This window comes from Terrapene carolina, unplaced genomic scaffold (genome assembly GCF_002925995.2).
Source record: "Terrapene carolina triunguis isolate 2854851 unplaced genomic scaffold, T_m_triunguis-2.0 Scaffold21, whole genome shotgun sequence".
Taxonomy (NCBI): domain Eukaryota; kingdom Metazoa; phylum Chordata; order Testudines; family Emydidae; genus Terrapene; species Terrapene triunguis.
Window position 1 is genome coordinate 35934159 of NW_020664372.1, and position 23751 is coordinate 35957909.

The window sequence follows — 23751 nt, forward strand, 5'->3', positions numbered from 1 at the left end:
ACCGCTTTTTGGCGCCCCCAAATCTTGGCGCCCTAGGCAACCGCCTAGTTTGCCTTAATGGTAGCACCGGCCCTGGGGATATGCCGCTGCTTCTGGGAGCCGCTCAGAGCCACGACAGGCAGGGAGCCTGCCTTCGCCCTACTGCACTGCTGATTGAACTTTTAACAGCCCAGTCAGCAGTGCTGACCGGAGCCGCCAGGGTCTCTTTTTGACCGGGCGTTCTGGTAAAAAAACGGACACCTGGCAACCCTAGTATCAGAAACCATTCTATACACAGAAAGCTAGTCCCATCCCTAGAGTGCAGCAGTACTCCCTTTTGCCCTGACCTTTACTTCTAAAATTCTTTTTTTTAAATCCCTCCTTCCTCCAGGAGCCCGGCTATTGCCATGAGGGATCCCTAGATCCACAGGCGCTGACTTTTATTTTTCCCCAAGAGTGCTCTACCCCCAGCTTTGCCTCTAGGCTTTTCCCCTTCCCTGAAGGCCACACCCTCACTCCACTTCTTCCCGTCCCTGCTCCAACCCCTCCTGCTGCTGTGGTGTCAGAGATTGGAGAAGGGGTAGCACAGAGAGTGCCCCAGCTGGAAACAGGCTAGCTTGGCTCAAATCTCACTCACTTTCCCCTCTGCTGGCAGGCAGGACTTACACAGTGGGTGTTACTGCTTGCCTTGCAGGGACAGCGCTCCTTGTGAGAAAGGATAAAATAACCCAGGAGTTTAGGCTGCCCACTGCCCAGCATGCTCTTTCCCAAGCCAAAACAAAATCCACCACAATGTCTGACCCGTGATGTCACACACATGCCTTTTCTGATTTGTCCCAAACTTCCAGAACTATTCTATTATAAATGAAAATCATTCTCATGACATTTCCTGTTGAAGCAGTTCAGTTCTGCCAACATGGGACAAAGTCAGATTTATAACAGGACACCTCTGCAACCTTGCTTACATTGAGACTTATGTCATTAACCTTGTTTATACAGTGCTTAGCATTGTTGCAATACAAATTAATAAATTAAAATAAATAATAAATTGAGGGACAACAGTAAGGGAGAGGAGGCTTACCATTTAATTCTGGGTTCCCTGCCTCATCATTTAAGTCTAATCTGTTGCACAGAACATGAGGCTTTGACAGCGCCTTCTATATATTTTCACAAGAGCAAATGGTGGCACAGGACATACAAACTGACACTGGGTTAATCCAGTTGTCAAGGGATTTAAAAAGCAAATAAAAACCATGAATTTGGATGTGGTTCCTTTTATTAGACAGACTAAAAATAAAATGGGTGAACTTTCAAGAATCCCATGCTCACTGACAGGCAAACTGGAGGAAGGTTAAATTCCCAAATAGGTACCAACCTTCTCTTTTTGTTAATTTGTTAGATTTAGTCCTTCTCTTGTCTCGCTAACTTCAACACCAATACCTAAAAATGTACTTTTTGAGTTGAGGCTTGTTTAAAGCAACTTTTATTTATGGTGCAACTAATTAATTTTTTTAGCCTGAAAAAAAATAATTTCACTTAAATTATTTTTTGTTTGAAAATAGCTTTCAGCACAGGTCTGTACTCTTGGGCCTTCTTGCCTCTTGTGCATTGCACAGACAGTGCTCTAAAGTTCTAGAAACTTCTGTAATCTGAAGCAGCAAGCAATTAGGGGGAAGCAGTTCCTGCGCTTCACCAGAGCATTCAGCCATTGGCTCCTTGTTTGATAAAAGGTATAAGCCTAGCCAACCTATCGTAACTCTGGGTGGGTGGCAGGATGTGCCTCTATGCAGCATGCTAGCTTCTGAGGACCACTGTCTTATAGGTAAGTAATTCACTTTTTCTCTGTGGCTAAATTTTGCTATATTGATTTCCACTCTTGGAGTTTATAGAGCTAGTAGAGAAATGCCTGGGCACAAAAAGGCAAGCTCAATAAGTGAAACTAATTAAGACACACAATTTACAGGAACAACAGTAATAAAAGACAAATAGCAAAATGTCCATGTAAAAAATAAAAATCTTGTAGGTTTTTATTTTTAACTGAGTACTGTGCAAATTAAGTATTTGTTGCTCTTGATGCAGATTCCTTCAGGCATTGGTTCAAAGTGGACAATTGTGAGATAGCTAAAAATAAATGCACACTCTTGAACTGCTGGAACAATCTTCAGAACCTGGCTGTCAGAGGTGATCAATGGCTAAGACAAAGGCCCCCTACAATGCAACTCCTCTAGGGAGAGACCAGAATAATGATTATGTGCTCTAGATCTACTTCAAAACCCCATGAAGTCGGGTACATTGTTGAAAGGAAAATGGCACATAGAAATACGATAGGCTTTGGGATGCTAAGACATATCACCCCAAAACCTGTGAAGTTGCTGAAAAGACTGAAGTGTTTCAAAACCTATTTTAATGGCAAAAACTAACAGTAAATAAAATACTTTTAGGGGTCCCTTCAGCAAGTACAAAGCTAAAGGGATAGATGTTTGGCCTCAGGTGTTTTTTCACTCCAAACATTGTAGGAGTATATGAACCTCAGTTTTCTCTTGTAAGAAATTCCCTCAGCCACCGTGGCAGGCCTTTGAGCCTATGCTGCCCCTCTCACTGGAATCCAGAGATCAGAAGCCTGGTGATTTCTCTGAATATTGATTCCACATTCCCTGCAAAACTATAAATTCACTAGCCGTGACCCAAGGAAGGAATTCAGTGGACAAAATGGATGTACTGTACCTGAGTCTGCCTAGACTTCCTGTACATTAGCATCTGATCTAAGCAGTGCCAATGCTTTATTAGTGACAGCTAATATAATATGGAATTGCAATATACAGCAATTGGAAAGGAGATTAACTATGGCAGCTTGTTTTCCCTTAGAGTCACATTAGTTTCATATGTAAACTTTTTTAATAAGTGTTATGACTTTTTATTTTGTTTGTAGGCATTGGTGGAAATTTACAATACCACTGATTGTACTAACGCATTAAGTTTTTGACATTAAGGTGGGGATTCTTTTGTGGAATGGTCATTGTGCTGAGTTGATGTCATCTTGTTTACTCTTTACATAACATTTATATAATATGAAGGAACAACTGGCACAGTGGGGCTCATATGACTGTATTTACTAACTACATATAACATGCAAGCCCCACACATACACATGTTGAGGCTTTGGAAGGATTCTGATACAAAAGACAGTGAAAGCCACTAGAGGACTCACAAACTACTTAAAGGGATATTACCCAAATCCTAATGTTACAATGGGTTTGGCTGCTCTGTTATGGACTGTGTTTATAATAGATTTCTAGGGTGCCAAGAGTCTGTAATATGTGTCTTTTTACTGTGCAAAACAAAATAAATAAAATAAAGAGAAGAGATCAGTTACAAGTACATAGTTAAGAATGACAATCTGCATTAAGAACAGAGGTTGTTATGCATCATTCCAAGAGCTGAGGGAATAACGTTTCAGTTGTACTGGTCTCAGCTGTAGTGATACAGTGAGTTTTTTTTAAGCAACATTGTAAAAATAAAACAAAACAAAAAATTGGCACCCAGCATGTACGTTTATATAGACCAAAGATAGACAGAAAATGGACAAAAACAGTGAAGACAATGCACAGTTAAGATAGAAATGTTCCATAAACCTGCAATAATCAGGCAAAACAAGGCACAATCTGATTTCTTCCCACTACATCCCACTGTACTTGGATTTTTAGTCTGTTTCTCCTTTGATTGCAAATATTCCAATTTTTGATGATTGGCATCTTTGCCCTAATGTTATTTAACTGATTTATTTTTGTATGAGAGTCATTATTAAAAGAACCTGTTACCTTAAATCAAAGGGTTTTTATCCTTGCATCGTTTCATACTCTGAGACGACAAGCAGGAGTACTGATTCCCACAAAAATCCCTCTTACTGTCAGCAATGCACCTTCAGCATGTGAAAGGCATAGCAACTATTCCTTCGCAATGCACTCCCATGGTAACCTGTTTTTAGAAGTATGTTGATGGAATATTCCATAGAATGAGAAGAACAAAGAAAATCTTTTCAACCGAAAAGAAAAACGAGCAATGTAGCCAGACAAAAGTCAAGTAAAAATCTGACATAAGAAATGAGAAAGAAAGGGCAAAATTCACTTTCAGTATAAAGGGATGCAACTCCCTTAAGTCAATAAAATTACACTTACTTACACCAGGGCTTATGGATTTTAATAAAAGAAGTTTTTCTGAATGGGCTCATTTTCTACCTTTCAAAACCTTCATTTTTTATTAACATTAAATAACATTAGCAAGGCTTGGTTGAAGCATTTTATCTTTTTGGTTGGAACATCTTTTTGGATGCTCTCTGGAGAGAGATTGCTTTCCACTTGGACTTTCCTTCAAAGGCCATAAGCAAACAGGGTGATTTCTGGAAGGGTTGGTTCTTAGGGTATTTCAAAGTCATTAATTAACGCTCTTTTTATATCTAGCATGTTACAAGGCTTTGGGGAAAAGAATAGAAGATAGATGGTTAGCTAAGGTGAAATTCAGCTTCCACTACCTTAGACAGAAACTCAAAGGATGGGATTGCTTTTTAAGAAGCCAGGAGGTGGTGGCTTCTCATCTGCTGTTGTTGTGTCTCAATTTTCTTACTCTCCTCTTTGATGGAGCAGAAATTGCTGCCATGCAGACCACATATCTGAAGGGTCAAAAAAAAAATTAAGGACAAATAGATGTTTAGGGCCCTAACTTGTCATCCCTGTGATATAGGTGGAGAGGGGAACAAAAGAGATAGGAAGGAAAGATTAAATGCAGTACAGAAATGTAGTGGAATTCATTTTTTGTGGAAAAGGCCAAAATACTTATCATGCCTAAAAATACACACACATTTTCTGAATATTACGTGCTTATGCATGTAATTGTAATTGCTATGGCTGCCATATTGTACAGAGATACTGCACAGTTTGGAAATTGGACTAGTGGTGGTCTACTCAGTTGAAACACAAAAACATAGAAATGTTGGACTGGAAGGTGTCATATGGAAGAGAAGATGGTCCACAAGAAAGTCTCATTATTAGGATGTGGTCCACATCAGAAAAATGTTTCCGAATCCCTAATTTAAAGCATTCACATGCTGGTCTACGAGAGAAGATTTTCTTCTTTTATGGAGAGCTAAGTGGTTCTTTGGATCTGCCATGACTGGATGCTAAGTACTAAAAGTAACTGAACACAGCTTTTTATTTATTTATTTTTAATAAAAACAAAAATATATTCTACAAATAAACTAACTACAGGGATTTCAGTAAAGTAATTTGGTGTGCAGTCCAAGACAAAGGCTGGCACAAAGACAGGAACCATGGGAGGGTTGCGGAGCAGTGTTTTATGACCATGGTTGGAACACTGGCTAAAGCATATTTGCAGCCCTGAATAGGTTAAACTGCTTTACAGTGGATTAAAGATCAAGAAGCAAATCATAAGACAATTAAAAGTGGGTCTCTGCAAAGGTAATTTCATAAGGAAAATCATTGTTTTCTCAAACAAATGTTATATTTTTTTAATGAATGTGCTGTCTTATTTGGATGCATTTTCTTCAATGTATTCTTCTGATCCAAACTTCTTTCAAACATTTACTCACAAGATTTTTTTCTCTGGGTTGTGTGTGTTCGCAGCATACTCTGGATCAGGGGTCGGCAACGTTCGGCACGCGGCTCGCCAGGGTAAGCACCCTAGCGGGCCGAGCCAGTTTATTTACCTGCTGATGCGGCAGATTCGGCCGATCGCGGGCCAATGGGGGCGGTGGGAAGCGGCGCGGGCCGCGGGATGTGCTGGCCGCAGCTTCCCGCCGCCCCCATTGGGACAGCGAACCGCGGCCGGTGGGGGCCACGAGCGGCCGAACCTGCCGCGTCAGCAGGTAAATAAACTGGCCCGGCCCGCTAGGGTGCTTACCCTGGCGAACCGCCTGCCGAACGTTGCTGACCCCTGCTCTGGATCTATATTGAGGAGTCCTGAATACCCCCAACGCTCCAAATGGTAGCCCCCATTTCTATTATCCTTTTGACTACAGATATTGGACAAAATACCAGTTACTCTTGACTCTGCTTTGCTTTGATACCATAAGGCAGTGGTTCCCAAACTTGTTCCGTCGCCAGTACGTCCCTCGGCCCGTGCCGCTTCCAGCAGCTCCCATTGGCCTGGAGCGGTGAACCGTGGCCACTGGGAGCCGCGATCGGCCGAACCTGTGTCGTGGCAGGTAAACAAACTGGCCCGGCCTGCCAGGGGCTTTCCCTGCACAAGCGGCAGAACAAATTTGGGAACCACTGCCGTAAGGAATTAATTTAAAAAAATCCTTATATTGTTTAATCCCAGCATTTAGTGCCCCTCATGCAATAAAACACATTGCAATAATGGGCTCACATGTTATTAATTGCAATTTGCTGGTTTGCAATACGGTATAGCTATGTTACAGTTATTGCAATAAGGAACATAATTATACAGCTCAGTCACTGATTCATGGGGTTCTTTTATCAGAGCCACTACTTCTTTGGAGTTTAAATCTAGTATTGCTGCTGCATTCAGAATTTCTGCTTAACAACTCTAGCTTTGAGTTTGTACTTCTTGAGTGTGCTGGTGGGATCTGCCCTTCCAATTACTGGGTGTCCCTCCTGTCTCAATTTTTCATTACTGCAGGTTTAATTCTATCAGGACATGCTGTGTTCTTCCGTCGCCTCAATTTTACACATGCCAGCACAGCTCTAACACCCTCATGCCAATATAACAGATAAAAAGACAGTATTGTGAAGCCGCAATGCTTAAAGGAGAAAGAGCTAATACACAGGTAGCAAGACTCAATGGCTGGGCAAAAGACTATTTTGCAGTCTGGTAATTTTTGAACTAGGAGACTTCAAATGGGATTATGGTTACATTTCAGGATTATTTGAATCTGGAATATCTATTTGGAACAATGGTAATATGAAAATAAAAATAAAAAAAACAACTATTTTGAGCAGCAGGCAGCGGAAACAATTTCAAAACACATAATTTATGGCATTCAGGGCCTAGCTATTGAGAAACGGTACACTGCTTACAATATGAATGACATTGCTAAATTGTTTACTCAAACACAAGCAAAACTTAATAAATTAATCACAACAAATAATAAAAAGTTAAGGAAAATGAGGAAGGTAAAGAAATTATTTGTACTGCTTATGGGAGTTACGTGTTAACTACTATAACCAACTTATTTGGGAATACTGAAAAAGGAAAATTGCCTGAACTTATTAAAGATGAATGGTTAACTAACTGATATTGCCCTCAGTATATAACAAAAACTATGGCTAACTGGCACTGTGCTGAATCATATAGACAAATTCCCTTTTAGTATCATTCATACTTCGGGATTAGTGACACCCCATCCTTTGAGGCATGTCATTCAAAACAATCTTGCTTCGTGTCCAGTTCCATGTACATTTCTTTTGTAGTATCACTACCAGTATTTCCTCACACAACATTTGACAAATTGGTTACTGTCCATTCAGCAGGTTATCTGGAAGTCAGCACCTACATGAAACAACTGGATCTATGTCAACTACTGGTGTATCACGCAGCAATGAAAAACCGGAAGAGCATCGATCACAGTTTGTTGTGTCAGCGATGTTTTTGACACAATCAAGAAAGGGGATGAGGGAGAGGTAAGAGAAGGATGAGAGCTGAGCTAAGCCCATTGTAGCAGTCAATTATAACAAACTGACTGGATCTTACACATTGAGCAGAGAGAATCACTAAGCATTAGCTTCCATCAAGCAGCCAATTTTTCAACAACAGCTACTACACATCCTCATTTTAATATTATTGTTCTTGTCAGGTGCGGAATGTGATTTTTATGCTTTACTGAAAATTCATTTATGTTGGAGTTAATAATCAGACACAGCACTAATTATCTTTGTTTTGCCTCAAGTAATTAACTAAGAAATTTGGAGGACTAGTTTCTGGGGGACAACACATTAATGCTACACACAATGGGTCTGATTTTGTACCCAGTACATAAATGAAGAGTAACACCACTGAAGTCAATAGAGTTGCACCAGTATAAGTCTGCGATCAGAATCAGGCCCATAGATTAATATGAAGCTACTAGTGCTTATAAACCAGGCCTGTTGCAGCAGAGCATACTACAGGCAAGTCACTCAAGTGTGTGATGCACAGAAGCTTTCTGCACCACATGATGCCTTTGACCAGTTGAGGAGGAGGAAAACAGATGCAAACTGGTATTTTGAAATGAAAACTACTTAAGAAAAGTGCTTGAGACAGAGCTAGAATCCTCCGAGGGAAACCTCAAGTACAACTGAAATATGGAACACATTTAATCAAAACATGGTTGCAGGTTGCATACAGGCAATACTGAGGGATAATGATCCCAAGACAACATGCCAGTCTGGAATATTTTCAAATTAAGAGCCAGACTGTTGCCAGCCCCGATCAGCATATGCCCCTCCCCACTTGTGATACCCATGCATAAATTAGCATTGTCTGTAATCTGTATACTCCTGTGGGCACAACGGCTGCTGGCAGGGCCGTAGCAACGAAGAACGTGGCCCCCTCCGAACGGTGGCCCCCTCTGAACATATGTCTGGGCGGGGCCCCTTACAATGCAGAAACTGGAATGCGGTATTTATTTTGCCACTTTTAGGGGCCCCCTTCCTTGTGGGGCCCCCTCCGGTCGGAGGGTACGGAGGGCGCTCGCTACGCCTCTGGCTGCTGGATAGCTCTGCTAACCGCCCCAAAGGTGACTGGGCTGGCTGGTTTTCCACAGGAGCACTGGGACCAGATCCTCACCTAGCAGAAATCACTGTAATGCCATTGAAATCAACAGAGCTGTTCTGAAATACATCAGCTAAGGATCGGGCCTAGTGTATCCCCTGAGAGGGTAGCAAAGGGTCATGCTACCAGAGCTCCCACTAGAGCAGGGAACATCTGTAGTGTCCCCCGTGAAGGGCTATGCTTTCAAACACAGCTGACCCTAACTTCAATTGTTTCTATCTTGCTTTCTTATTACAAACAGGGCCCCAAATAGTTTGCAGAGAATATAAACAGGGAACATCATGGAAAATGGAATGCAGAGAGATGGATAGAGCAGTTATCAGCACTTTCTTCTTCTAAGGTGACTGCAAATCAGGCTGCATAGTAAATTTTGTATTGCGATTACCCTCTCCTATTTTCCATATGTATCACTGAGATTAAACCAAAACCTCTTGACTGGAAGCCATTGACAATTCACAGGCGTACATCCTGTCAGCTGGGTTAAATTAAATTGACCAGGATAAGAGTAAATTCATTGGGTGGCTTATATCAAAACACCATAAACAGTTTCTCTTCTCAGCCATTCCAAAATAGTTTGTCCTCTTTTCAGGAACGCCAAGGTTATTCTGACCTGCTGTGTGTTTAAATAAACAACAAAAACGACAGAAAGCATGCACAAACAATTGTGAGCTTACCTCAACATAGAGGATAGGGAAAATTCCAATTTTATCTCCCAGCATTCCTTCTGCCCAGTTATCATCTACTCGTCTGATAACAGTCAAAATTTCATCCTAAATTCAGAGAAATAGAACCACACACAATAGAAAGTTAGATTTTATATGGAAAGAGGAAAATGCTTTATGATAACCCTAGATTCATTATCTAATTAATATGTAAGATTTCTTCAGCCTGTAACTGCCTGCATGCTGTACAGTGATTGGCATGAAAAAGTCAGCATTTGCCAGTAACGTTATTACTATCTATATTACAGTAGCAACTAGAAGACCCAACTAAGATAATTGTGCCAGGCACTGCACAAACCCTCTACACTTGGAGCCAAAAGTGTAAATTCCATCTCAAAGAGACATAACTGTGCTAACTCTGATCAAGCTAGTGCACTCGTAATTGAGTGTATCAATGACAGTGCAAGCAGCGGGAGAAGCTAGATCTCGTGAGTCCATCCCTAGCATCTCGGATAGGTATGTACTAGCGGCAGCTCATGCTGCCCCTGCTACACTCCAATTTTGTGTGTGCTAACTCAATCAGAGCTAGCACAGTTATGTTTCCTCAAGCTGGGATCTACATCTCCAGCTTCAAGTGTAGACATATCCGTAGTGAGAGGTAGTCTTTGTTCCAAAGAGCTTACATTCTAAACAGACAAGACAGACAAAGGGTGGACAGAGGCACAGACATATTAAGTGACTTGCCCAAAGGCATGCAGGAAGTCGGCAGCACAAGGACTAGAACCCAGGTTTTCTGACTCTCAGTCCAATGCTGTACTTGTTGAATCATACTGCTGTCTTGTAGGCATAAAAAACAGTTTTACCCTACACTTTGAACAGGAAATAACTGTAGTAACGGTGTGGTTACCAATGGCAATTCACTTTGTAACAGCGACTACCGTGTGTGGTTGCATCTATGTTTCATCCGAGGGTGCTAAAGGAGTTGGCGGATGAGATTGCAGAGCCATTAGCCATTATTTTTGAAAACTCATGGCGATCGGGGGAGGTCCCGGATGACTGGAAAAAGGCTAATGTAGTGCCCATCTTTAAAAAAGGGAAGAAGGAGGATCCGGGGAACTACAGGCCAGTCAGCCTCACCTCAGTCCCTGGAAAAATCATGGAGCAGGTCCTCAAGGAATCAATTATGAAACACTTAGAGGAGAGGAAAGTGATCAGGAACAGTCAGCATGGATTCACCAAGGGGAAGTCGTGCCTGACTAACCTAATTGCCTTCTATGATGAGATAACTGGCTCTGTGGATGAGGGGAAAGCAGTGGATGTGTTATTCCTTGACTTTAGCAAAGCTTTTGATACGGTCTCCCACAGTATTCTTGCCGCCAAGTTAAAGAAGTATGGGCTGGATGAATGGACTGTAAGGTGGATAGAAAGCTGGCTAGATCGTCGGGCTCAACTGGTAGTGATCAATGGCTCCATGTCTAGTTGGCAGCCGGTTTCAAGCAGAGTGCCCCAAGGGTCGGTCCTGGGACCAGTTTTGTTTAATATCTTTATTAATGATCTGGAGGATGGTGTGGACTGCACTCTCAGCAAGTTTGCAGATGACACTAAACTGGGAGGCATGGTAGATACACTAGAGGGTAGGGATCAGATACAGAGGGACCTAGACAAATTAGAGGATTGGGCCAAAAAAAACCTGATGAGGTTCAACGAGGACAAGTGCAGAGTCCTGCACTTAGGACGGAAGAATCCCATGCACTGCTACAGACTAGGGACCGAATGGCTAGGTAGCAGTTCTGCAGAAAAGGACCTAGGGGTCACAGTGGACGAGAAGCTGGATATGAGTCAACAGTGTGCTCTTAGCCAAGAAGGCTAACGGCATTTTGGGCTGTATAAGTAGGGGCATTGCCAGCAGATCGAGGAACGTGATCGTTCCCCTTTATTCGACATTGGTGAGGCCTCATCTGGAGTACTGTGTCCAGTTTTGGGCCCCACACTACAAGAAGGATGTGGAAAAATTGGAAAGAGTCCAGCGGAGGGCAACAAAAATGATTAGGGGTCTGGAGCGCATGACTTATGAGGAGAGGCTGAGGGAACTGGGATTGTTTAGTCTCCAGAAGAGAAGAATGAGGGGGGATTTGATAGCAGCCTTCAACTACCTGAAGGGGGGTTCCAAAGAGGATGGAGCTCAGCTGTTCTCAGTGGTGGCAGATGACAGAACAAGGAGCAATGGTCTCAAGTTGCAGTGGGGGAGGTCTAGGTTGGATATTAGGAAACACTATTTCACTAGGAGGGTGGTGAAGCACTGGAATGCATTACCTAGGGAGGTGGTGGAGTCTCCTTCCTTGGAGGTTTTTAAGGCCCAGCTTGACAAAGCCCTGGCTGGGATGATTTAGTTGGGAATTGGTCCTGCTTTGAGCAGGGGGTTGGACTAGATGACCTCCTGAGGTCCCTTCCAACCTGATATTCTATGATTCTATGATTCATCCTAGCAGTGAGCAGAGCACCCCATCAAAGAATCTATAGATCAGGAAGGTAAAACCAGGCAACTAAAAGAATAGATTGTTTCAAGATCCCTGCCATAAATACTCTTACATTTTAAATTATATTTGATTCCTGCTACAAAGACTTTTGATAAAACCTAAATTGTGATGACTTTATACTTCCAAGGAGATTTATATACCTTTATGGCCAAATTTTCAAAGACTGACTGATGCCTAAATTGGGTTTGCACTGCAGCTGCCAAATCTGTGTGTGTATGAGCGAATGAGGTAATTGCGCATGTTGGGATCCAACGGCACTCATACTGCCCATTTTTGTAGGAAAGCATGGTGCAACCTTTGAAAATCAGCTCATAGTATTTCCTTGAGCATGTTATTGAGAAATTCCATGGATCGCAACAAATCCTAAAGTGTCAGTTAAAGTTCTTTATTTATAGAAAGTTTCATGGCATTTGACAGCTAGCAGCATTCTTCTTATGTTTTGAACAGGCAAAGATTTCAATGTCTAATATTTTGCTGCCTTAAATTAGTTGTATTACAGTGCTGCCCATTGACACCTAGAAAGGTTCCCAACAGGACCATGAACCGCAAAAAGTCTACAGCTCTCTTGTGAGTGCCATTCAATCTTCTGCACTCTACTATTATACATGCACTAAATTGATTTCCAGGCAGCACAAATGAATACAAGTCTAAAAATTGTTATTTCAAAAGCTGACTGAATCTACTGTAATTTCCACAGTGACACCATATGGCCTTTCTTTTCTTTTCTTTTCTTTTTTCTTTTCTTTTTTTTGTTTGTTTTGTTTCTTGTCAGCTAAATGCCTCTGTATTAGTCACTACCTGACAGCCTTGTCCACAGCATTGTAAGACCTGCAATCCCATTTCATAAACTTTGTCAGAATGAAAATCAAATATAAATCATTTTAAACCAATTTAGCTTGCTGAAAATTCAACCCTTTTGTGAGAAAATAGCACAAAATTGTGTCTCCAATGACAATCACAATTTGTGGCCTGATATTTAATAGAGTCATTTACTGCTATTAATGCACCAATACAAAGCAGATTCATTTGCTGTTCCATGGAGATAACTCTATTGGAGTTAGACAACTGGAAAGATTTCAGTGATGACCGAATGGCACAACGTACTACTCTGCTGTGCCTACCATCTACACATGCCAGCTGGCAAGGAAGTCCCAATAGCAACATACTACAGTGACAGCACCACAGAAATGGAAACGCCACTTGAATTGAAATGTTAAGGGGCTGGGATGTCACTCTGTAGCAATGAACCGGTATTGAAAGTGATAGCTCTTGGTAAGATTGCCACAGAAATTTTTAAACACTGCTGTGGGCTGGGAGTGAGCACCTGGGAAGATGAAAGAAATAATGAAAGTGACCACTGTGATTTAAAAAAAAAAACCCCCCACTACAATAGAACACAGGAAATGGCTTTTATCTTTATAGTTTTAAAATATATTTGCCCCTGGAGTACTTTCTTAAAGTGGCATGGCAACATACAGAGGGTGAGCCAGCACAGGAATGAAACTTTGGACTAAATTCTGATCTCAGTGTAAATCTGAAGTAACTCTCCTAAAGTAAGTGGATGACTCCAGGTTTACACTAGTGTAACTGAAATCGGAATCTAGTTCCTTGTTGGCTAGGGTTACCATATTTCCACAATCAAAAAAGAGGACACTGGGGGAGGGGAGCCCTGCCCTAGCCCCGCCCCCGCCCCACCCCATATTCACACCCCCACCCCCAGACAGGCCCATCCAACCCGCCCCCTGCTCCCTGACTGTCCCCCGGGACTCCCCTTACCATGCCCATGCCGGTCAGATGCTGGCTCCACGTGTAGGCAAAACACGCTGCCGGTGGGGCTGTTTGTGTCTTTGCACCGGGCTGCAGGCAGCGGGGGGGAGCAAGGGAGGGGCTCTGGCTGCTGGAGGCCAATGGGAGCGGCGCAATCAGGCCCAGCCGCCCAATCAGCCGCGCCGCACTCTGCATGGAAGGGAGGGAGGAGAGGGGGGAAAATCCCGGACCTTTTAACCTTGTTACCAATTCCTCCCGGATGGCTATTTAAAGACGCAAAAGCCGGACATGTCCGGGGAAATACAGACAGATGGTAACCCTATTGTTGGCACAAAGCCTAGCCCTGATGTGACTGTGTGTATGGGGGTGGAGGGGAAGTAGGTTAAATAAAAACAGTACTAGACTGGATCTTGAGATACTGTGCAAGAAACAATGAAAGAGATGTGGTGCGATTCTGTGGGCTAGATTTTGATCTCACACTGGTATAAATAAGCGGCAACACTTTTGAACTCAATGGAGTTAAACTGGTGTAAAACTAGTATGAGGTTGGCACTGGGCCCTATAAAGAGCTACCCAACTGCTTCTGCATAAATTGCTAATAAAATCCTTCCACGAGCACCTCAGTACGCAATGGGGAGTGCACCAATGGCACCGTCTGTTAGGCTGGTCCAGCATGTTCCTTTCTCTGTGCTCAGTTAACTCTGCTGACCCCTTCAGAAAAGGGGGTGGGGTCTTGTAGGTGGCTAGAAGAGAGTAGTCCATGCACTCAGGGAATGAAAGAACTGGTCATTATGTTTGGTCATTATGCAGCGAGCCCAATAGGGAAGGACAGGTTCATCATCTCTTCCCACCTTTTACACCCATGCCACGGTGGGTATAATTTGGCCCAGACATAAAACATTATTAAAATTGATTTATTCCTGTCCTTTTAATTGTAGGGTAGTCTGGAGAGCTGGGTCTGGGAAGGTCACAGGGGACATCACGGTCCCCTCTCTAACAGTGGGGTTACTGACAAAGATCAGAGACGGACATACATTCATTTAATTGTATTTAATATTTAGAGTAGGAGGGAGGAGCAGGCATTGTAAATTTGGGAGGGGTCAGTGAGAAGGAAACCAAATACTCCTACTTTGTTCTCCTTAGCTACTCCAACAGACTTTATGACTGTGCCACCACAAACAGGAAAGAAGAAACCAGATGCTGTTTTTCTGTGGCTTAAGATACTGACAGTATCATGAAGTCCAATGAAAGAATAATAAAATGCAGTGAAATGGAAAAGACCTGTATTTGGTTTGCCTAAAGGCTCGTGTACACTACTGCTAAAGTCGATGTAACTTACGTTGCTCAGGGATGTGAAAAAAACACCCCCCTAAACAACGTAAGTTACATCGACTTAAAGCGGTGTCTACACCGTGCTATGCCGAAGGGAGATGATCTCTCACTGACATAGCTTCTGCCTCTCGTTGAGGTGGAGTAATGACATTGACGGGAGAGTGCTCTCCTGTCGATATAGCGTGTCTTCACCAGACGCGCTACCTTGGCGCAGCTGCATCGATGCAGCAGTGCCAGTGTAACGTGGTAGTGAAGACAAGCCCTAAGTCCACTTCCCTGCCAATACAGGATTATTCCTCCTTTTACATTTACTAGAGAAACCTAACTCTAAACATCCCTTGGCAGTTTAAATGAGTCTGATGGTTACAAACATCTTTTTTGTCAGAAACATGGGGTCTGACTCTGATCTTGTTTACACTAGTTATGTGCTGGTGTAACTCCATTGACTTAAGCGGAAAGATAACCGTGTAAATGAGGTCGGAATCAGATCCAGGATCTCCAGAACGCAAACAGAGAATCACAAATGGTGAAATGAAGAACAAGGCTAAGATTCCCTGACTGACAAATCATATCTATGCACTGTTGTTGTAGCCATGTTGGTCCCAGGATATTGGACCAACTTCTCACCCACTTTGTCTGTCTCTAATATCCTGGGAATGACACGGCTACAACAACACTGCAGCATACAACAATGGAAGATATTGAATTTTGCCACCTGAAATGGAAACTCCACAGCATGAAAAAGGAAGCAAAACTTAACAGCAACATTTACTTCTTGAGCAAATACAAGAAACGAAACATCATCCCCAAAGGTCTTGCCATCTATAACCCTCTGACCACTACATACAACTCCAAATGTCAGAAGTTAGTTCAATAAAAGATGTTACCTCACCCACCTTGTCCTCTAAAATCCTATCTATGGCAAGGCGGTGCTCATACCATGAAGAGAGGATAGCCACATAGGCTCTAAAAACTGACTAAACAGGAAGTTTCATCAGCAAGGTGAAAGTTAAAATTAGCATTGAAAAAGCTGATGAAATGAAGATAAGAGCGAAGTCCTGAGATGAAAAATAGATTATTCATTGTCAGAGAGAACAATAGACAAGACATAAAAATAATTACAAGGTGAAGAATCTAAAGGATAAAACAGTGGTAGAAAGGAAATTCCTTAGACAAAACAAAGCAGCTACAGGTAAAGAGTAAAAGAATGAAGGGAGATGGCAACATGATGATTGAGAACGCAGTTATAAACTTATTCAGGAGAAAAAAATTGCATGTGTAAATGACACTGGACACTCAAGATTGTGAAGGAGTATTACAGGGGACTAGGACCTGTTCATTTATCTGAGAAGATTTTATAAGGAGCATTAAAGCAGTCATCAAGAGATCACGTTCTATAGAGCATCAAGTATACAGAACGGAACAAGGAACTAAAAGCTCCTGAGTGCTTTAGTAGAAGAGGCAATAGCCATTTGTCAAGCTAATAAAGTTGCCTAAATTGCTCACTTAATTTAGGTTTTTTTAATTGTTTTATATTATTGTAAAATTAGCATTTAATAATATTTTTACAATCATAATATAGTATCACAATTAATACAATATAAAATTGGTGATTGGTGTCATAACTGGCAAATGCTTTGGCAATTGGTATATTATAAAAGTATAATACATGAAAAAAATGTAACATAAAATAAATTTTAAAATACAATATCAAATATAATACAAAATAAAGTAACAAATATAAAAGACGTCTCAAACTGAAAAACAAATGTTTCATTCCAATACGGATTTTATCAAAACAGTTCATTTCAATTTTTTTTCAAAACAAAATTTAGTTGAAATGGACACGTTCCCACAGAATATTTCCCTTTACAGTAACTCCTCACTTAAAGTCATCCCGGTTAACATTGTTTCGTTATTAGGTTGCTGATCTATTAGAGAACATACTCGTTTAAAGTCGCACAATGTTCCATTATAAGGTTGTTTGGCTCGCCCCGCTCTGCCCGCCCGACATTTCAGCCGGGGAGCGGGTAAGCCTCCAACCCTGCTCCCCGGCAGGAATGCCGGTTGGGCAGAATGGGGCAAGCCCCCGCACCCTGACCCTGATCCCTGGCTGGAATGCCAGGCGGGCGGAGTGGGGCAAGCCACCACGCCCCAACCCCGCTACGCCCCTGCCTCAACCAAGCTTCACAATCATCATTGGTGAGTACAGTATTAAACTGTTTGTTTAAAATTATTTAAAACTTATACTGTATATGTATATAATGTCTTTTGTCTGGTGAAAATTTCCCCCCTGGAACCTAACCTCCCCTATTTACATTAATTCTTATGGGGAAATTGGATTTGCTTAACATCGTTTCACTTAAAGCAGCATTTTTCAGGAACATAAATACAACGTTAAGTGAAGAGTTACTGTAATTGAAATGACATTTTCTGATGGAAATTTTTTGACCAGCTCCAGTTGTAGACTTTGCCTTTTTTTTAAAAAACCACACTTCTCACATGCGTAATATCAGTGCACTATCCTGTGGACAGAAGATGAGATAGGCTTGGCACAAATGTCATTCCAAAATGAGGGCTTGACTTCTAAGGGCTTCCATTGGCTGCTAAGGATATGTCTACACTGCAATTAGACATCCTGGCTGGCCTGTTACAGCTGGCTCAGGCTCGTGGGGCCCAGGCTAAAGGACTGTTTAATTACAGCGTAGATGTTCGGGCTTGGGCTGCAGCCCACGCTCTGGGACCTCCCAACTCACAGAGCCCTTGAGCCTGATCTCCAGCCCAAGTCTGAACGTCTATCAAGCAATTAAACAGCCCTTTAACCCCAGTCAGCTGGCCTGGGTCAGCCACAGATTTTTAATTGCAGTGTAGACATATCCATTGTGCCCTCAACTCCTGCAGACCTCCCTGCCTTTGGTGGTAGTTAAGAGGGTGGGCAGTATCTCACCTGAGTGAGCTCTGCCTCAGTAGGAAGGAGCATTTAGAAGTCAGAAGAAGTTGATGTCCCTGAGTATCTACCATGATTGGGCTCCCAATTAATTTGGAAATTCACCTCTCCTTTCTATGTATCTGAGCTCATGGCCCTTAACTATCATGCACGAGAACGTCACTGGTCAAAGAAAGAAAGAAAGAAAGGGTCCCTTTTGCTCCTGAACCTAGCTCTGCCAAAATTACAGCATTTTAGCAAAACTACTGTACATGAGGAAGTGCAGGGTTATTAAAACTACTGTATCCATTTGAAATGAAATCTCTTAAAATTCCATCTTAAATAAAAAGATGTTCTAAGTTATCAAGTGCTGGTACATGGCAGAGTATTTTACTCATAATGGAGCAGACTGCCAGATGCAGCAAAACAAACACATCTTGAACTACACCCACTGGTAGTGAGTAAGGAAACGAGAAATTGCTTTTTACTTTACCTTGGTGAAGGTTAAACAGTCCTTGTCTTGGTCTTTATCCTTTATTTCAAAATCGTAAAGTGCTTTGCCCTGAGGCGGAGCTTGTGGAAGGGGCTTGATACACTGGATGTAGCTGGCTGGAAAGAAGCCATGGTTTCCATTGAGCTCTCCATGATACCAATTCTCATCCACCTTTCGGCGTAGTATGATAATGTCCCCTTTGGTAAACTTGAGGTCACCAGGTTCTTTCCCCTCATAGGTGTAGAGAGCTTTACCATAGGGCAGTTGAGAAATACTCTGAAGAAAACACAACAGACAATAATTTTAAATGAACTTATAATATGCACCAACTCTTCCTTAAATTTCCCAACTACTAGTAGCTAAATGATTATCAGCAACAGATCTACCATGGTGACTCCAATTTATTGCAATACAACATAGTCTAAATTTCATGCAAAAAATCAACATTAGTACAATATTAATGTTGACAAATGAAACACTTAAATGTCAGGAAATGGCAGAGTTAAGGTGAAAGTTCACTATAACGCTGATGCATTGTACTTAGGCTGCAAACTACTATTTAATTATATGATTAATTATATTTATTTGCTAATTCATACACTATATAATGCATAAACTGGAATTTCTTATAAAAGTATACATGCAATAAGATAAATACTGTACATACAGTCTTCAGGCTTGGTTTGATTTTTAAGTCAAAATGAGATCTACAAAACAAATCAAGTTTGAAGGAAATTGGTTCAGTAGCTTACAAATTATGAATTTAAAGATATTAAATTGAAACTTTTTGACTTAGTTTGTTAGAACAAGTCCAAATTGTAATAGCGTTTGTGTTTTATAACCAAATCCTCTTAATCCTTTCAAACTGCTCAAATTGCATGGTATTCACTAAGGACTACTGTATGTACATACATAATTTTAAGTTTAAAGATTCTGCTGTCTCTGAGTTAGTGTCAGTAGGGAAAATATTTTTAGAATAGGAAGAATGTATTAGGTTCATCCCCTCATAACTGATATGCAACCTTCACTATAACTTACAGAACTATAACATTTTTCAGACTGTTTCCCAAAACACTTTAGAGATCTTGTGGCTCAGAGTTGCCACTCTCTCTCTAATATTTCTCTCTATATAGATAGGTAAGTGCCAACTCCAATTCTATATAATAGAAATGATCCAAGAGGGAGCTGTACTCTGCTAGGGCCTGCTCCCGCGCCTACTGAAGTTCATGGAAAAATTCCTATAGACTTAAATAGGATGAGAATTGAGTCTGTAATGAAGGCAATTGCTTACTCATTACCCTCAGCCTGTTGTCGATGATTTCGGAAGTTGTAACTGAATAGACAAGAATAGAACAGAGGGAAGTTCAGCAAATAATTTAAGGAGGTTACCCAGCTCCCAATTTCCATTTGGGCCAAATCATGCCTGGTCCTTTTGAGAGTTCATGGGGCAGAGGGAGGTGCAAGGAGCCTTTCCCTTGGGTCCCTTTGGGGTAAGACACACCCTACAGGGGGCATGGCAATGTACCCCATTGCCCTCTCACTCGCCAGCATAGCTGGCAAGCTGTGCAAGAATCGAAATGCTTCACCATCCTAAAGGGTGCATGGGGGGACGGATAGCTCAGTGGTTTGAGCATTGGCCTACTAAACCCAGGGTTGTGAGTTCAATCCTTGAGGGGACCACTGAGGGATCTGGGGCCAAATCAGCACTTGGTCCTGCTAGTGAAGGCAGGGGGCTGGACTAGATGACCTCCTGAGGTCCCTTCCAACCCTGACATTCTATGATTCCTCTGCATGCCTCGCAGCCCCATGAGGGAGTATGCAAATCCTTCGCACAGCTCCTGCGGGGGTGGTGAAAAATTGCTTTCCTACCATCAATGTGGGTCAGTACCTTTTAGGAATGATTTGGCCCTTTGTTCCACAATGTAGTGACATTATGGTTGTTACTAGTTTATTTATAAATTATTTATAAATGTTACAGGATTTTGTATGGTTTGTGTATGCATGGATATTGTTTTTTTTCCCCTTTCTTTACAGTGGCTGTCAGCTAGGACAGGTGACTGGTGGGAAGGGTACAAAAAGCAACGTATTTTAAAAACTCAGACATTTTACAGGATGTTAATGATTCCTTGACTTCTCGGTGGTGTTTTTTTCTGAATAAAGGATTAGATTAGGGGTCAGCAACCTTTACAGAAGTGGTGTGCCGAGTCCTCATTTATTCACTCTAATTTAAGGTTTCGCGTGCCAGTAATACATTTTAACGTTTTTAGAAGGTCTCTTTCTATAAGTCTATAATATATAACTAAACTATTGTTGTATGTAAAGTAAATAAGATTTTTTAAATGTTTAAGAAGCTTTTTTTAAAATTAAATTAAAATGCAGAGCCTCCCGGACCGGTGGCCAGGACCCGGGCAGTGTGAGTGCCACTGAAAATCAGCTCACGTGCCGCCTTCAGCACCCGTGCCATAGGTTCCCTACCCCGGTAGATGTTTATAGGAATAAGAATAGCATCTGCAGTTACACTAGCTAGGGTAAAATTGCAAGAGCTATTAATTATGATGCTTCCAATGTGAGGGGGTGGGATGATCAAGAAGAAATTCCTCCCCAAGTTATAGTACAGGAACAATAGATGCACTATGGAGCTTTTATGCCTTCCTCTGAAGCACCTGGCACAGCCCACTTTTAGACACAGGATACTGAATTAGATGTACCATTGGTCTGTTCTGGTAAGGCAGTTCCTATGTTCTTACAATCAAATCTCTCTGTGGGCTGAGCAAGAACATCTGCCTGTAATTTATAGTGCACCACACCTCCGTATGGAACGTCTATATTCTGGACAAAGTAGGAAGCGATTTTTCATGAACACTACATCATTCATATATTGTACTCGTATCAAAAGTCAGATCCCATAGTCATCTCCGTACACCAATATTAATTTCATTATTTTATTTGCAAAGTGATTAGGCACTTAGGTGTTGTCTTGATTTTGGAACGTGTGTGTAATGGATTCCACTGTCTGAATTATAGTGATGGAGCCAATCGCACATACTGTAGCACTATCCCTGTTGTATGGGTAGGGATTTAATTTCACTGCCTCATAACACAAACTATCAAATGTATCATTGCAAATTTCCCACACTTTTTTGGTTCTAGGTGACATCTCCCTAACCCGTTGTCCAAGACAAACAGAATGGAAGAAAGCTTTCAAACATAATGAAAAACATAATATCAGAAAACAGAAAAGTTAATGGCCACATAACACTGCTATAAAACCCAATCTCCCAAGAACGGCTTATTCTATGGCATCATCCTATGGTGAGTTAGTCATACTGTTCCTGACACACTTATCTCTGCTGCTATGGCGACGTCCAGTAACACTGAGGCCCTGCCCATCTAAGCATTTTAAAGATTAAAGAACTTGCTGGTGTTATATACTGGGGCACTGCATGTATAGTGTCGCCTATTTCATTCTAGAAAAACAATCCCATGCTTTGCTGAAGAGAAGGTTATAGACTCTGATAGTAGCACTGAGACAAGAGAGAAAGTAAGATTTATGACTCTAGTACTCTGCCTATGGAAGACAATTTCTCAAATATAAAATAAACGCCTTGTCAAGTATTCACTACACACGAACCATTACGGATCCAGTTATAGCATGACTATGCTCAGAAAAGTGATTGCGTGAAGATGGTGGTACCCAGGCTCAGATCAGATTCCTTACTTCTCTGGCCAATTTTTTTTTTTAACTACTTTTTCATTATGATAGAAGTGCAATGCCAATAGAGTTAAGGGAAAGGAAACTGGATTGTATCCTGGCTCATGAATTATTGGCAGAATTGTTTATTAAGTGATATGAAATTATTTGAAAATGTAGAAAAACATCAAAAATACTTAATAAATTTCAATTGGTATTCTATTGCTTAACAGTGTGATTAATGACAATTAATTTTTTTAATTGCAATTAATTTTTTTGAGTTAATCATGTGCGTTAACTGCAATTAATCAACAGCCCTACTTAACTTACATCTCTCTTGCTGCATATTAAACCCATTTCTTCTTGTCCTACTTTCAGTGGACATGGAGAGCAATTGATCACTATCCTTTTTATAGTAGCCATTCATATATTTGAAAACTGTTACTACATCCCTCTTTAGTTTTCTTTTCTCAAGAATAAACATGCCTAGTTTTTTAACCTTTTCTCACAGGTTTTCTAAACCTTTTATCATTTTTGCTGCTTTCCTCTGGAATCTCTCCAATTTGTCCACATCTTTCCTAAAGCGTGGCACCCAGAACTGGACACAGTACTGCATACATGACACATCTTAGCTACAACCCCCATTAGGCAATGTAGAATCCTTTCCAAAACTATATTTAAGTTTTCATCTGAATTTTTTGTTTTGTTTTCAGCTATGGTTTTTTGATGAAAAGTAAACAATTTTCTTCAGAAAGCAGCCACTTTTTGTGGAAAACTTTGTTTAATCAAAAGCCCAATTTTCCATGGAAAAACAGTTCTGATAAAAAATTGACAGACCCTGTGAGTCGGAAAGCCCCCAGTTTGACTTAAAGATCCCAGATTGAGTTTTCAGAATTGCAGGTAGAAAAAAACACCTCTTTACCGGTAAACGCATCTTATATGATATAGACTCAGAGATCTAGACAGAGACGCAAACATGAAGCTTGATGCTCCCACTCTAACAGAGTCACTTTTCAGATGAACTACATTTTACAGTGGGTCGGGGAGGGGTGCTTTAGAGAGAACTTTAACAGCATAACTGAGAAAAAAAATTGAAAATTCTCCTTTTTAGGATTCTTCAAGTAATTATAGTAGCGGAGCTCAGTAGTCAGGAGACCACAGACAAACTCTCACTGGTCATATTCATGAAATTAATTCAAGTTCCAACCAAGTAACCTGACTGGGCTTTTTCTGATTGTGGTGGCAGCCGCAGTTGTTTTCATTAGTCTGTATGTTGAGTAACCCATCACATTTAGAAAGGTTTTAGTAGGTTGGAAGAATGAACTTTTATTTTGTTTCGATTTTATCTCTCTGAATTACAAAAATAGCAGCAAAACCCACACCAATAGTGTGTGCTAATTATCACGAGACACCTCCCCCCCAACAAAACATAGCACACTCCTACAGATCGTTTCAAGCTTTACCAGCTAGTTTTCAAACCTTTGTACAATCTATTGCTGACCTTATTACTCGCCATTCTCCCACTTGACTCCTCCTCATTCTGTTGGCTCTGTAGGACAGTGTTGTCAGCCAAATTTACA

At 41.3% G+C, this 23751-nt stretch overlaps 1 protein-coding gene across 1 annotated transcript in view; it reads right to left on the reverse strand.

Moving 5' to 3' along the window:
- Positions 1-23751, reverse strand: part of SH3RF3 (SH3 domain containing ring finger 3) — a 380992-nt gene that overhangs the window by 100561 nt on the left and 256680 nt on the right. The window contains exons 2-3 of the mRNA XM_024224390.3: positions 18481-18756; positions 9438-9533 (exon numbers count right to left, since the gene is read on the reverse strand). Of these exons, the coding sequence (XP_024080158.2) occupies positions 9438-9533; positions 18481-18756 (372 nt within the window). The remainder of the gene's footprint in view (positions 1-9437; positions 9534-18480; positions 18757-23751) is intronic.